Source organism: Manis pentadactyla, assembly GCF_030020395.1.
Source record: "Manis pentadactyla isolate mManPen7 chromosome 15 unlocalized genomic scaffold, mManPen7.hap1 SUPER_15_unloc_1, whole genome shotgun sequence".
In the NCBI taxonomy this organism is placed as follows: Eukaryota; Metazoa; Chordata; class Mammalia; order Pholidota; family Manidae; genus Manis; species Manis pentadactyla.
The window spans coordinates 2,489,177-2,505,152 of NW_026644588.1; the positions used below are offsets into that span (position 1 = coordinate 2,489,177).

At 43.8% G+C, this 15,976-nt stretch overlaps 1 protein-coding gene and 1 pseudogene across 1 annotated transcript; both read left to right on the plus strand.

Moving 5' to 3' along the window:
* The first annotated feature begins 3,600 nt into the window (after nt 1-3,600).
* Nucleotides 3,601-4,503, plus strand: LOC118913239 (vomeronasal type-1 receptor 4-like). Its single transcript, XM_036887039.2, has one exon. It carries the CDS (start codon nt 3,601-3,603, stop codon nt 4,501-4,503), a length of 903 nt encoding a protein of 300 aa, XP_036742934.2.
* An 8,250-nt stretch (nt 4,504-12,753) lies between these two features.
* LOC118913233 (complement factor I-like) lies at nt 12,754-13,699 on the plus strand (annotated as a pseudogene).
* The last annotated feature ends 2,277 nt before the right edge of the window (nt 13,700-15,976 follow it).

A 15,976-nucleotide genomic window follows, 5' to 3' on the forward strand; every position in this document is an offset into this window, starting at 1 on the left:
AGGGGTCTCCCCAGGAAGGACACAGAGCCCAGAGCCCGGCCGGGGGTCCCAGGATTGCACAGGCCCCCCTGCCAGGTCCTCTGCTGACCTTCCCTGCCTGAATGGGCAGGAGGATGGTGGGCACACATTTGCCTGTTTGAAATCCCATTTGGGGGGATACAGCATCTCAGGGATATCTGCCCAGGTGTCTGCGGGGTTCCTGTGTGTGTTGTGTTGTGTGTAAGTGCAGCTCATATTTTTATCCATACAGTTGAACAGATAAATGGCCCCTGTGCCTCCTGAACCAACAGGGCCAGTCAGGGAATGAAGAGTTATAGTGATATGAGATCAAGTTTATTTTGAAAATGATGTGACTTTTGGAAGTAAGCCATGTGCAGTGCTTTTATTTAATGGGAAATAGGAATTTGACCCATAAACTCTGTGATGACTAATTTCACTGTAGTCGGAAATATGTGGAATGTGCCCTGGGCCAAGCACATCTGTCTGAATGTCTGTCCCTCCAAGATGCACATGTTGCAGTCACGACCCCAGAGATGACAGGAGGCTGATGGGGCAAACAGTGCTCACAGGACCAACACAATGAAATTCAGTTTGTTGTAATGAAGCACAACTTTCTCCTCAGGAAAGAGGCGGGTGAGAAGGCTTCAGAGTATCCCGTTTCCTCGAGAACGTTTCGCACCCACTCGCCCAAAGACATGGGGAGTGACCTGCGCACGCTGATCCCCAGGCCTGTGGGTAGAGACGGCCCCTGGGCGGCAGGCCCTGGGTGTGGGGTCCTGGGACAGCACAAGCCACCTTCCGTGGGGGCCCCTGGCTCTAGCTGTGCTGGAACCCATGTGATGGTGGGGCAGCGCTCAGGGTCTGCACAGGGCAGGCATGTCTGCTTCTGCCTGAACGTCTGGTGAAAGCAAGGTACGCGTGTTCTTAATGTGTGCCCATAGTATGTGCCACCTCAGGGTGACCACATCCCTGACCAGGGGACCCTCATCCCAGAGGAAGGTGGCAGGGCCACGTGGAGATGGGTAGGGGGTGCCTCCCTTATACAGGAGTCAGGGGCCCAGTGGGGGAGTCCTGGATTGTGTAAGGATCGGTGCTGAGAGTCAGCTGTTCTCCCATCCACTCCAGAGATAATGGACCTGCTCAGGCCACTGCAGTAAAGAGAGTCTGAGAAATGACAATTCCTAGGAGTCTGTCCAGCAGGGGCTAATCCGGGGAAGGCAGGGAGGCAGCGCTGGGGCTGTCAGGGCGGGTAAGGACACTCAGCAAACAGGGAACCCAGGCTCATGCAGCGTGGATGATACTACTTTGAGCCAACTTCTCACTAACATAAACAGTAGGAAATGTAAGTATTCTACTTTAACTCATTCTTCCCTTCTAACACCCTCCTTTCTCTGTGTAGACCCGTCTCTGACATACGGCATCTTCCTGCCTCCAAAGGGCTTCCTGCACCGTCCTGCACGGCAGGCCCAGGGCACCAAACCCCGTTTGACTTTGAGCCTTTACTTCTCCTTCACTTCTGATGGATAATGTCACAGGGCACAGGGACCACGTCGGTGGGATTTTTGTCTCAACACTAATATTTTACTCCACTCCCCTCTGCTTGTATGGTGTCTGTGGAGAAACTGGATGTGAATCTTTTCTTTGCTTCTCTGCAGGAAGGTGTTTTTTTCTCTTACATTTTAAAGAGATGTTTTAATCCACGATGTCCCACACGTTCCAATGTTATGTGTTGGGGTAGTTGAGGGGGTTTTGTTCCGTTTTGGTTTCTGTTTTCTTTGCATTTCTCCTGCTTGGTGTTTGCCAAGCATCCCCCACCTGAGCTGCAGTGCTGACATCCCTGGGGGAATCCTCTGTCTCTGTGCGTTTATGTATCTCTGCTGTTCCTTATCTGCTAATCCAATTATGCAGAGTTACCCCTCGGGTGGTCGTCCTAAAGTCCAGGGATATTCGAACCTGTGTTTTCTCTCACCTCTTGTGTTTGCTTTCCAGTTTGGGAGTTTCTATCAATGCGTCTTCACATTCTACAGTACATGCCTCACCATCTTCAGTCTACACACAGGCCCCATCAAGGGCACTGTGGTTTCTCTTACAGTGTTTTGTTTCCTCCTTCATTTTGTCTTGGTTGTTAGCTTCCCTTCCCCTACTCAGTTATCTAGCCCTTCTTGTGAGCTGTCTGCTTCATCCAACAGAGCTCATGGCATATTAATTACAGGTGCTTTAAACGTTGCTGTGATAACCCATCTTCCATCCACATCTGCAACTGATGCAATTTTCATGTTTCAAGTCGTTGTTGCTGTGCCTTTTAGTCTGCCTTGTCATTGCTACTCATGGTGGACATGCTGTGGAAGGTCTAGGAACTGCTCTAATGATCCCTTTGGGTGAGTGGGAGGTGTGGGGAGAGGGCACCGTCTGCACTGCTAGGATGAGGCCTCAGTGACTGGGGAGCGTGTGCCTCTGGGATGTGAACTGCGCAGGGACCTCTCAGCCTTGTCTCCTGTAGGAAAGACAGGGTGGCTACAGGGGCTGGGCTTGGGTATCCCCTTACCCTGGGCAGTGGGCTCTGATCACACCCCAGTGGGTTAGGCCCCAGGCAGGAGTGTCCAGGGGGCATGAGTTATTGAGGAGAACTCAGTGCTCTCCTGTATTCTAAAAGAGGTTTCACACCACCTGTGCCAAAAGCACAAGGGGAGTTTCTCTGATATTTGCTGAGGGAACTGGTCCAGCTCCTGGAGGTGAAACTCACAAAACTGTGATGGCCCCTCATTACTTGGCCTGCCTGGCATATCTGGGTATCAGCCATTGCACACTGAGCCCCAAGCCCTTTGCAGACTACAGTGTGGGTTTCACTGCCCCCACCACAGCTCTGGTGGTGGTCTCCTCTCAGGGTCTCAGATCCAGGAAGCCTTGATGGTCAGTATTCCCTTCCCCCACTCCCAGCATCAAGGCAGTGATGTCCCTTTAGTCCTCAACTCTCTTACGGATCCAAGAATTTTCAGATTTTTAGTTGTTAAACTATTATTCGAATGTAGTGTTGACTTCCAAGTACATCACATGAAATTCCAGAAAGCAGAAACTGCTACTGATTTTGTAACTTATTTGGTATCCACTAACTGTGGATTATTGTTCTAAAGTGTATAAGAAAATTAGTTTGATAATATTACAATATCAACAATATTTCTGAACTCTCCACTTCATGTTTGTCGATGAGCCATCCGTATAATAGGCAGGTGACCAGGGTCTGTCAGGGGAGCAGCACGTGCCCCTGTCCCTTGGGGCACAGTCACACTCGGGACAGGCTATGGCACGTATTGGACAGCAGTATGTGGAACACCACAGACGGTTCCTCATTTCAAGGACTGTACATTCTGGACAGGCAGAACAGAAAGTGAGTAGACATAAATACAAAATAATAATGTAAATAGTAACAGGCATCAGGTGTATGTCCTCCAGGTAAAGCCAGCTCTACAGAAGATGAAGTGTCTCCCTTTGCAGGAGAAGAAAGGGAACGGATCCTTTTCCAATGCTGGTTATGTAAGGAGGCTGCTGACGTTACCACCAGCACAGCCCCCTTTGTCTGCAGACCTCCCTGAAGCCCTCTCCATGCTTTTACAGAAACATGTCCTAAGAGCCACAGGGGAAGTGACTCTGAAAACCACCTTTCTGCTACAGATTATAGTTGGGACGCTGGCCAATGTCACCCTCTTTTTTCATAATGTCTCTCCAGTCTTTCATGGCCGCAAGCAGAGACCCACACATGCAGTTATCACCCACATGGCCTTGGCCAATCTCTTGGTTCTTCTCTCCTCTGGGATTCCCCACACAATGGCGGCTTTCCTTTTGACCAACCCCCTGTCCAGTCTTGGGTGTAAAGTTGTATATTATACACACAGAGTGGCTCGCAGCTCCACCCTGTGCTGCACCTGTTTTCTGAGCACCTGCCAGTTCTTCACACTCATCCCTGGGAGAATGGAGAGGATGACGCTCAGGAGTGCACCCAGGGTCACTGGTCCTTCCTGCTGTGTCTGCTGGGTGTTGGGTCTCTTATTGAATATCTCTATTCCTGTGAATGTTACTGACGCACAGAACACAGGAAATGATACTGACACACAGGGTAGGTGGTTCTGCTCATCCTCAAGTCCCAGGGCAGATGTTGGCATCTTGTCATGTCCGGATGCCGTGTTTATTGGCCTCATGGTCTGGGCCAGCGGCTCCATGCTGGGTCTCCTTCGCAGACATCACCAGAGGGTCCAGCATATTCACACCCCCAGGGGCCCCCACAGCTGCCCCCCAGAGACCAGGGCTGCCCACACCATCCTGATGCTGGTGGTCACCTTCGTCGTCTTCTACATGATGAATTTGGTTTTTACTTTTTACATCACTGTCTTTTTAGATCTTCAGCTCTGGTTGATACAGACATGTAATATTTTGGCTTTGTGTTTCCCCACTGTCAGCCCCTTCCTGCTGATCCTTAGGGATCCTAGAACTCCCAGGTTTTGCTCTTAAATTGTTAGAAATCATCCTTGAAATATTAAATACATAGATGTCAGCTTATGTGACATCCATGATACTATACTTAATAACCATTTACCATTAACTATTTTTATTATTTGTTTTTGTTTTTGACTGTGCAGAATATCATATTCATGAATTAACCATTTCTATGTGCTCATCATTGGCATTAAATGCATTCACAACATCTGTGACCATCACCACTGTGTGTACCCAGGAATTTTCATTATCCCCAACCAACTTTGGACTTATTAAAGAATAAGTCCCATTTATTCTTGCTCTCCTCTATCCCTCTGCTCTTTTACCTCTCTTGCATGTGCCTGTTCTAGGTACTTCATATAACCAGACTCATGCAGTATTTGTCATTAGGTGTCTGCATTATCTCAGTAAGCAAAATGTTTTTAATGTCATTCCAGTTTGTAGCACACATGAAACTTTGATCCACTTTTATGGTTGAACCTGATTCCATTTTATCTATATTTATGACCTTTTCTTTACACATTCATCTGTGCATGAACCCTTGGATAGTTTCCACCTTCAGGCTATTGAAAATAACACCATTTTAAACACTGGTGTACAATTATCTAGCAAGTCCATGCTTTTAATTCTATAGGACACATACCTATTAATGAAATTTGCATGTCATATGGTACTTCTATATGCATCATTTTGATAAATGAGAAAACTGTTTCCACAAAGCTCCTGCATGAATTCACATTCCCACCAGCAATGCACAGATGTACCAGTTTTTCCACATTCTTTACAAAACTTACTTTTTTGTTGGACTATAGGCAGTCAAGCAGGCATGAATTAGTATATACTTGAGGTTTTCATTTGCATTTCCCCAATGACTAATAATGTTGAGCATATTTCTATACACGTACTGGCAATTTGTATATTTTTGGAGAAATACCTAGTCATGGCCACTGCCCATTTTCATATTGGAGAGCTATTCTTCATTTATGTTTTCCTTTTTAAATATACTCCAAATACTGATCCCTGTAAGTATGAGATTCACAAATTTTTCTAAATTCTGTAGTTTGTCATTAAGTTGCGGTCTCTTGAGGGCAGTTCTTTAGGCACGGTGACTCTGTCACAGCAGGTGGGGCAGACTGAGCCAGCCAGTACAGGGAATGTGACTGGACATCAGATTCCCACGGTACCATTGTTAACACTACTCTGTTCATGCCCTCATACTTTTATTATTCACCGTACACTGCTTTCGGTCAATGATGTTTACCTGCGTTTAGCTCTGTGGCTGGAGTGAAAGCTTTGATTAATCGGAACATCCAGAAGGAGCACAGCAGCCATTCTGCAGCATGACTTCTCCCACTGTTCTTCACTTCCTGTTGAACTTATTGAGTTAACTGCTACAGGGTTTTCCCCTGTAAATGCATCCCCTCTGTATCTTTTAACAGACTTATCACTGTTCCTAGTTATAATCATCATTCTCCAGGAGAAGGCAATATGTCAAGAAAATAGAGGAAACGAGATCTCCTTGTGGTAAATGATTGTTCAGAGAATACAAGGCTGTTCCCAAAGTGTGTGTGTAGTTATGATACTGCTGTCTAAAGGGTTGTGTGCAGAAACTATCCATTAAAATTTGTATCTTACCTTTAACTTCTCAAAATATTGCAAAAAGTAAAAGGAAGGAATGATTCCAAATTCATTTTCAGGACAGCATTATTGTAATACCTTAACATAACAAAGATATTACACAAAAGAAAATTAAAGACCAATGTCCATAGGAATGGACACCCAGAAAATATCAAGAAAAATATTAGCAAACCAAATTTAAAGAGACACTGAAAGGATCATTCTTCACAACCAAGTAGGGTTTATATAAGGATTTATGTTGGATTATAGCCAATCAAGCAGGTGTGAATTAGTATATACTTGTGGTTTTCATTTGCATTTCCCCAGTGGCTAACAGTGTTGAGCATATTTCTGTACACTTTCCAGCCATTTGTATATTACCAGTAATGCCAGTATAATGCCAGAATGGCTCAATATCTGCAAATCCATGAATGTGATATACCTCATTAACAGAAGAAAGGATGCATACCACATGTTCATCTCAACAGACGTAGAAAAAGCATTTGATGAAATTCAACATTCACACATAAAAGCTGTGAACAGAGAGGGTATAAAGGAAACATAGCTTGACATACTAAGGCCCACACATGACAAACTCACCACTCACAGTGCAGTGAGTGGTGAGAAGCTGAGTGAGACTAGGATGACCACTCCCACCACTATCACTCAACATACTCTGGGAAATCCCAGCCACAGCACTCAGACCAGAAAAAGAAATAAAAGACATGCAAATTGGTATGGAGGAAATAAAGTTGTCACTATTTGCAGATGACATACTACAATTAGAACAATAAAACACCAAAAAAAACTTAATTAAAATTAAAAATTAATTCAGTACAGGATACAAAATAGATGCACATTTCTGTGTACTAAAATTTGCATTTATATATACTCATAATGAAATGTCAGAAAGAGAAATTAGGAAAAAATACCATTTACAAATGCATAAAAAGGTAAAAATACCTAGGAATAGGCAGGAGTTATTAAAGATGGTGGCATGAGAAGTGAGACAGAAACTCCCTCCCAAAACCACATATAATATGAAAATATAATAAATCATCAAATCCTGAAAGAGCAATTGGAAAGAAGGCTGTGGCAGACTGTCTAAACCAGGGGAAGCCAGCAGAACTCAAGGAAAAGGGTAACGTACCAAAGCCATGATCCAGAGACACAAAAACCCTTCCCACCCCAGCTCAGTGGAGGGAGGAAGAGAGAGTAGGGAATGGGTGGAGGCCTAGGACTGCTGAACACCCAGCCCTGGAGATCTGCTCTGGGAGCATGAACCTACACCACATGGTGCTCTGGAGACCAGTGTGGTTGGAAAGCTAAGACAGGCAGAATACTTGGAGAGACTGACATTCCAGCAGCTTGTGGAAAACAGGGATCCACATCCAGCCACTCTGGGACTGAAGGCAGGCAGGCAGTCTTAGAGACTTCCTAACAGTGAGATGGCTGCGAAAGGGGCAAGGATTCCACTGAGCTTCCTGCTCAAGAGAAAGGACAGGTGGAGAAAATTTCACAGGCACACACTTCTCAGCAGGTTGGGAACATTCAGGAGCTTCAGGTGCTCCATTCCCTTGGGTAACTATGCAGCTCTGAGGCACCCCTCTGTGATAGGCATCCTGCTGCACCATCCTCCTAGCCAGTCCCGGTTCACAAACTGGCCCTCCAAACTATTACACCAGCCCAGCCAGAGGGTGACACCACATACAGCAACTACAATTGCAAAGCATAGAGATTTGTACCTGCATGCTTGACCCACTGGCCATGGCAGTGGAGACCACCACTGCAGCTGGGAAGATGGAAAGACTGCTTTATTCCCAATAGACACCAGCACTGCTCGCCTGACATCCCCACCAATGCTCCAGAAGACGACCAGCTCCAGAGAGTAGAGATCCTGGGCACTAGAGGGCGCTACCTACAAATACGGAATGTCAAAGGAACCTGGTTCAAACCAAAATACCACAAAACCCAGAAAGAGGGCCTAGTGAAACTGGACTCATTAATATTCCTGAAAGAGATTTCAAAATAAAAATCATAAATATGCTCATGGAGCTACAGAGAAATATTTAAGAAATCAGGGAGGAATTCAGGAATGAGATACAAACGTTCAAGATACAATATCTGAAATTAAACATACAATTGAAGGATTTAAAAGTAGATTAGATGAGTAGAAGAGACAGTAAATGAACTAGAAATCAGAGAACAGGATTACAAAGAAGCTGAGGCACAGAGAGAAAAAAGGATCTCTAGGAATGAAAGAATATTGAGGGAACTGTGTGACCAAGACAAATGGACAATATTCGCATTATGGGGATACCAGAAGAAGAAGAGAGATAAAAAGGGATAGAAAGTGTCTTTGAGTAGGCAATTGCTGAAAAGTTACCCAGTCTGGGGAAGGAGATTTTCTCTCGGGCCATGAGGTGCACATATCTCCCAACACAGGGGACCCAAGGAGGACAACACCAAGATATATAGTAATTAAAATGACAAAGATCAAGAATAAATACAGAGTATTAAAGGCAGTCACAGAGAGAAAAAAGATCACATACAAACCCATCAGGCTATCATCAGACTTCTCAGCAGAAACCTTACAGGCCAGAAGGGAGTGGCATGATGTATTTAATGCCATGAAGCAGAAGGGCTTTGAATGCAGAAAACTCTGTCTTGCAAGATTTTCATTTATATTTGAAGGAGGGATTAAACAATTTCCAGATAAGTAACAGCTGAGAGAATTTACCTCCCACTACACTGTATTTTTTAGGGACTGCTATAGATGCATGTGCTCCTAAGGCTAAATCACTATCACTAGAAAAAATATTCATAGTAAAGAAAGAGAACAATTAATTACTAAGCAGATGCAAAATGAAAACAACTACCCCCAAAGTCACTCAAGAGATAGACAAAGAGTACAGAATATGATACCTAATATATAAAGAATGGAGGAGAAAAAGGATGGGAAAAAAAGAACCTTTAGATTGTGTTTGTAGAAGCATACTAAGTGAGCTAAATTAGACTGTTAGATAGTAAGGAAGTTATCCTTGAACCTTTCATAACCCCGAATCTGAAGCCTGCAATGGCAGTAAGTACATACCTATCGATAATCATTTACATGTAAATAGTCTGAATGCTCCAATAAAAAGACATAGAGAAAATGAATGGATGACCTGTCTATATTCTGCCTACAAAAGACTCACTTCAAACCCCAAATCATACACAGACTAAAAGTGAAGGGATGGAAAAAGCTATTTCATGCAACAAATAGGGAGACAAAAAGCAGTAGTTGCAGTACTTGTATCAGACAAAACAGACTTCAGAACAAAGAAAGTAACAAGAGGCAAAGAAGGACATTACATAATGATGGTCAGACCACAAGAGGATATAACCATTATAAATGTCTATGCACCCAACACAGGAGCACCTACATATTTGAAACAAATACTAACAGAATTAAAGGGGGAAATAGAAAACAATCCATTCATTTTAGGAGACTTCAACACACAATTCAGTCCAAAGGACAGATCAACCAGACAGAAAATAAGTAAGGAGACAGAGGCACTGAACAGCACATTAGAACTGATGGACCTAACAGACATCTACAGGACACTCCACCAAAATATTAGCACGATACACATTCTTGTCAAGTGCCCATGGAACATTTTCAAGAATAGATCATATACTAGGCCACAAAAAAGAGCCTCAGTAAATTCAAAGAGATTGAAATCGTACCAACCAGCTTCTTAGACCACAAAGGTATAAAACTGAAAGTAAATTATACAAAGAAAATAAAAAAGCCCACAAACACAGGGAGGCTTAACAACATGCTCCTATATAATAAATGCATCAATGACGAATTAAAAACAGAGATGAAGCAACACATTGAAACAAATAACAACAGTAACTCAACACTGCAGAATCTGTGGGGTGCAGTGAATGCTGTGCTCAGGGGGAAGTATATTGCAGTACAGGCCTCCCTCAGAAAGAAGAACAATCCCATATGAATAGGCTAAATTCACAATTAATGAAACTAGAAAAAGAAGAACAAATGAGGCCCAAAGTCAGTAGAAGGAGGGACATAATAAAGATTAGAGCAGAAATAAATACTATTGAGAAGAATAAAACAATAGAAAGAATAAATGAAAGCAGGAGCTGGTTTTTAGAGAAAATAAACAAAATAGATAAACCCCTAGCCAGACTTATCATGAAAAAAAAGAGAGTCTACACACATAGACAAAATTAGAACTGAGAAAAGAAAAATCACTACGGACACCACAGAAATACAAAGACTTATTAGAGAATACTGTGAAAAATTATATGCAACCAAATTGGATAACCTACAAGAAATGGACAACTTTCAAGAAAATACAACCTTCCAAGGCTGACCGAGGAAGAAACAGGCAATCTGAATGGACCAATTACCAGCAACAAAATTGAATTGATAATCAAAAAACTACCTAAGAATAAAATTCCTGAACCAGATGGCTGCACTGCTGAATTTTCTCAAACATTTCATGAAGACTTAATACCCACCCTCCTTAAAGTTTTCCAGAAAGTAGAAGAGGGGGGAATACTTCCAAACTCATTCTAGGAGGCCAGCATCACTCTAATACCAAAACCAGGCAAAGACACCACAAAAAACGAAAATTATAGACAAATATCCCTGATGAACATACGCACAAAAATACTCAACAAAATATTAGCAAATCGAATTAAAAATACATCAAAAAGATCATCCATCATGATCAAGTAGGATTTATTCCATGGATGCAAGGATGGCACAATATTCAATAATCTATCAACATCATACATCAAATCAACAAAAAGAAGGACAAAAACCACATGATCACCTCCCTAGATGCTGAAAAAGCATTCGAAAAAAATCAACATCCATTCATGATAAAAACTCTCAACAAAATGGGTATAGAGGGCAGTACCTCAACAAAATAAAGGCCATATATGAGAAACCCACAGCCAACATGATAGTTAACAGTGAGAAACTGAAATTTTTTTCTTTAAGATCACAAACAAGATAAGGATGCCCACTCTCCATGTTTTTATTCAACATAGTACTGGAGGTCCTACCATGGTAATCAGACAACAGAAAGAAATAAAAGGTATCCAGATTGGTAAGGAAGAAGTTAAACTCACTGTTTGCAGATGACATGATATTGCATGTAGAAAACCATAAAGAATTCACCCCAAAGCTACTAGAATAACTGAATTCAGCAAAGTTGCAGGATACAAAATTAATATACAGAAATCTGTTGCATTCCTGTACACTAACAATGAACTAGCAGAGAGAAGTCAAGAAAACAATTACATTCACAACTGCATCAAAAGGAATAAATACCAAGGATTAAACCTTACCAAGAAAGACCTATACCCTGAAACCTACAAGACACTCATGAAAGAAATTAAAGAAGATACCAATAAATGGAAGTAAATATTATTCAACCCTATGTTCTACCCCTAAATTGGAAAAATATTTTGGCAACTACACTTCAATTAAAAAACCAGAAAATGTGAATTTTAAGGAATAAATATTAAATATAGCTGTAAAAATTATAAATATTCAAACCGACATAAAATAATGAGAATGACACATCAAGGTAAATAATTAGTCCTAACGGTAGATGAAAAGCATAATGACATCAACAACAAAATGGAATTGATAATCAAAAAACTATGTGCATTCTCCTCAACCCTACCAACATGAAGTATTCTGCAACTTTCTAATTTTGCTGGTCTCATTATGTCAGAAGAAACAGAAATTTTGACTGCTGATATAGATACAGAAAGAAAATGGATGAAGTCTTTTCTCCCTTTTTTTTCATTCTAAGAAATTTCTTGTACACAGCTGTAATCAATTACAAGATACAACCTAACAAATACTAGGGGAGATATTTTTTAAGTAGTAGTTTTTTACAGGTATTAAAGTTATATTACATACATAAGTCATCATACATACAGGGCAAAGTCAGCTTTTGTATTTGAGTTTATTCTTCATTTAACTTTTAATAAAACACTACTATAGTTGAATATTAAAACAAAACAATATCAAGTAGAGAGCTATGGTTATAGTCCTTCACTCATTCACTACTGCATATAAAACGCCAGCAGTGAGTGTTATATTCACTGGCCCCATTATGAGGTCTGGCACTAAACACCACCCCTAGGATGATGATCATCATCCTCATAAGCTTCTCCACTGTAATGGCGCTGTCTTTCCTGATTTGGATCAAAGTCTACCAACAAAGTCTAACAAAAGACAGGAAAAATAATCCCTCAGTGCAAAGAGTGTTGGAAGCCCTTGGGGAGGGAGTGCTTGTCCCAGGCCTGGGGACACTGGGCTCTCAGATGAGATGGGTGGCAGCCTGAGAGGCCCCACAGGATACACAGAAGGGCAGGCAGAAAACTTCTCAGTCACGTGGGAACATTCTAGGCTCAGGGACCACGTGGTCCCTGTGACACTCACCCAATGCTGCCTTCCTGGGTGCAAGCAGCCAGATGACAGTGGGAAAACCAGTGGGGCTGTGTTCCAATAAAACTTTGTTAAGAAACACAAGCAGCATAGAGCACAACGGTCCTCACCCGTGCTAGCAATGCCCAAGCATTCTCCTAAACCCTACCGACATGGAGTATTCTGCAACTTTCTAATTTTGCTGGTCTCATTATGTCAGAAGAAACAGAAATTTTGACTGCTGATATAGGTGAAGAAAGAAAATGGATGAAGTCTTTTCTCCCTAAAGTATCCCATGTACTTAAAAACAGCATGCACATTCGAAGGAAACGAGTCATAGGCGGAAAGCCAGCACAAGTGGGAGACTTCCCATGGCAGGTGGCAATTAAGGAGGGTGACAAAATCAACTGTGGAGGGATGTATATTGGTACGTGTTGCATTCTGACTGCTGCACACTGTGTCAGAACCAGCAAAATGCACCGCTTCCAAATATGGACATCACTGCTAGACTGGTTAAGACCTCCCTCTGTGCTAGTCATTCAGTCATCAAAACAAATTATTATCCATGAAAACTCTGATGGATCCACATACCAGCTGTGATTGAACCACGAGCACACACAGACCCAAGACGAAGCCCACTGCCTCACTCCCTCCCTGCCCGTGTGCCCTGGTCTCCATATCTATTTGGGCCTAATGATGAATGTGTCATTTCTGAATGGGGTTGAGAAAAAGATAACCAAAAAGTCTATTCACTTAAACGGGGTGAAGTTCACCTAACAGACAACTGCTCTAGGTGTTACCCAGGTCGCTGCTTTGAAAAAGAAATGGAATTTGCAGCTTCAGTCGTGGGTTCCATCTATGCCTGTGAAGGAGGCTCTGGAGGCCCATTAGTCTGCACGGATGTCAGCAATGTGACCAATGTTTGGGGTGTTGTCAATTGGGGTGAAAACTGTGGAAAACTGAAGTTCCCAGGTGTCTACACAAAAGTGGCCAATTATTTTGACTGGATCAGCCATCATGTGGGAAGGTCTCTTATTTCTCAGCACAATGTATAAAATTGTGATTGCTATCATCTTTCTATTCTTTTCTCTTAAGAATTCCATTTTAATTGAAATACTGCATAATTAGTACTTCTGTAGGGAAAGAAAATAAAGCAAATTTTATTGCAGGGGGGGGACACAAGCAGCCTCCCCTTAGGACAGGGATTGCTGACCCCTGAGTTGGGGGCTTAGGTGCTGGGTTATGGGGTTTCCTTCAGCATAATAAGGGCATGTGCCCCCACTAACAGCATGGCAGGGGTGTGGCTGCATGGTGGCCGGGAGGGATGGCACCAGAGGACCACCCAGGGGGACAGGATCTTTATGCAGAGAGCTGGGGTGTGCAGGAGGAAGCGTTTGTTTTAGGGGAATCCAGAGGGAAGGCGGGGCTGGCTGGCAGGGCTGTGTCTGTAGTGCGAGTGGGGGGTCCTTTGTGAGAACAGTGACAGGCAGGCGGGTCTGAACGCCTGGGGGCACACACAGAGGGAGCAGCAGAGAGACACACTGCCAGGTCCCAGGATAAGGTCGCATGCCCAGAGTGTGTTAAGTGGCATCTAGAGCAGGCGGGTGACATTCCTGTGGAACATGTGACCGTGTATAAGGAGGTGTGCACGTCAGGGAAAGGCTTGGGACTTATTTACCAAACCTCATTTTATATAGTTTTTTTAATAAATATTTTTTTGGAGTTGATACACAATATTATACTGGTTTCAAATATATAACATAGTGATTTGACTGTTTTCCACATTATTTAGTGCTCACCACAGCTAATGAGGTTACCAACCGTCAACCTAGGAAGATGTTACAGAATCCCCAACTGTGTTTTCCATGCAGCACTTTCATCCCCGTGACTAATTTATATCATGACTGAGGCTTTCTGCCCCTTTATCGCCTCTACCTGTGATGCCCCCCTACGCAGACCCGCTCCCGTGGTAACCACCAGTAGCCTCTCAGAGTCTATGACTCACCTACTGTTCTGTTCGTTTGGTTTGGTTTTGTTTTCAGAATAAACACATGTAAGTGAAACCAAACTTATAGGCGTACCTGCCCGTCAGTGAGAAAACACCAGGGTGATGACAGGATTCTAATCTAGTGACTGTGATATGAGGAAATCCTTCTGAGCAGGTTTCTATTCCCTGAGCAAAGTAAGAGTCGCTTGTACACATGTGAGTAAAGGTATTTGAAACCAGTCACGTCTCTGTCCTGAGGATTGAATTGTTGCTACGTATTTGGTGGGACCGTCTCTGCCCTGATTCGAAATGCACATTCACCACAAAACACACCCCTCCAGTTCTAATTCAGAATGAAAATAAAAGAGGGGCCATACTCATAACAAGAAAACCATTCTCAGGATAACGTGTTTTCTCCCTTTGAAATGGTTAAGTGCAGTTCCCAGGACATTTCATAGGACAGGACCGCCTTCCCTCTGGTGGGATTGGGGCGCAGAGCAGTGAGGGGAGCAAGAGGGGGACCACGTCCACTGCACCCAGGTGGGAATCTCAGTCTCAAACTGTTAAGGAGCGAGGGCCGAGGACCCCAACCTCCTGGGAAGACCAGCCCCCCCAGATCATATGCTGATGATCAGCGAGCACGCCCTGTGGATCATGTTTGGGACGGGGACAGAGCCCGGAGGGGAAGCCCAGGACACAGTGAGGGGGGCCCCTGTGCAATGCATGTCTGCCACCCAGTTACCACTTCCATCCTGACCGGATGCCCCCACGGGAACAGGAAACTTTCTCTCTGCTCAGCTGCTCACGGAGACTTTCCAGTAATTGCCAGCACTTGTCTCTAATCGCCTGCCAGGCTGGAGGGTGATGGCACTGGGGTGGGATCCGCTGCTCGCTGGAGACACGCTGAGCCTCCGAGCAGACAGTGTCTCCAGGACTAACCACGACGTGCTAATGACTCCCTGTGGGGACATCAGGTCCAGGAGCCCTGCCCTATAAGTACGGCCACACCTGAGTGACGTCCCTGCAGAAGTTCATGAGCACAGCCAGCAGGTAGGTGCCTCCGCATGGTCAGGCAGAAGCCAGCAGGGAGACGTTTCCCCAGGAAGGACACAGAGCCAGGCCGGGGGACCCAAGATAGCACAGAGCCCCCTGCCACGTGCTCTGCTGACCTTCCCGACCTGAATGGGCAGGAGGTTGATGGCCACGCATTTCCCTGTTTCAAATCCCGTTTGGTGGAATGTAGCATCTCAGGGATTTCTGCCCAGGTATCTGTGGGTTTCCTGCGTGTGTTGTGTTGTGTGTAAGTGTTGCTCATGTATTTATCTCTGGATTTGAACTGGTAAACCGCCTCTGTGCTTCCTGAGCCTGATGGGGCTGGTGGAGAATGAAGGATTATAGTGAGAGGAGATCAGGTTGGTTTTGAA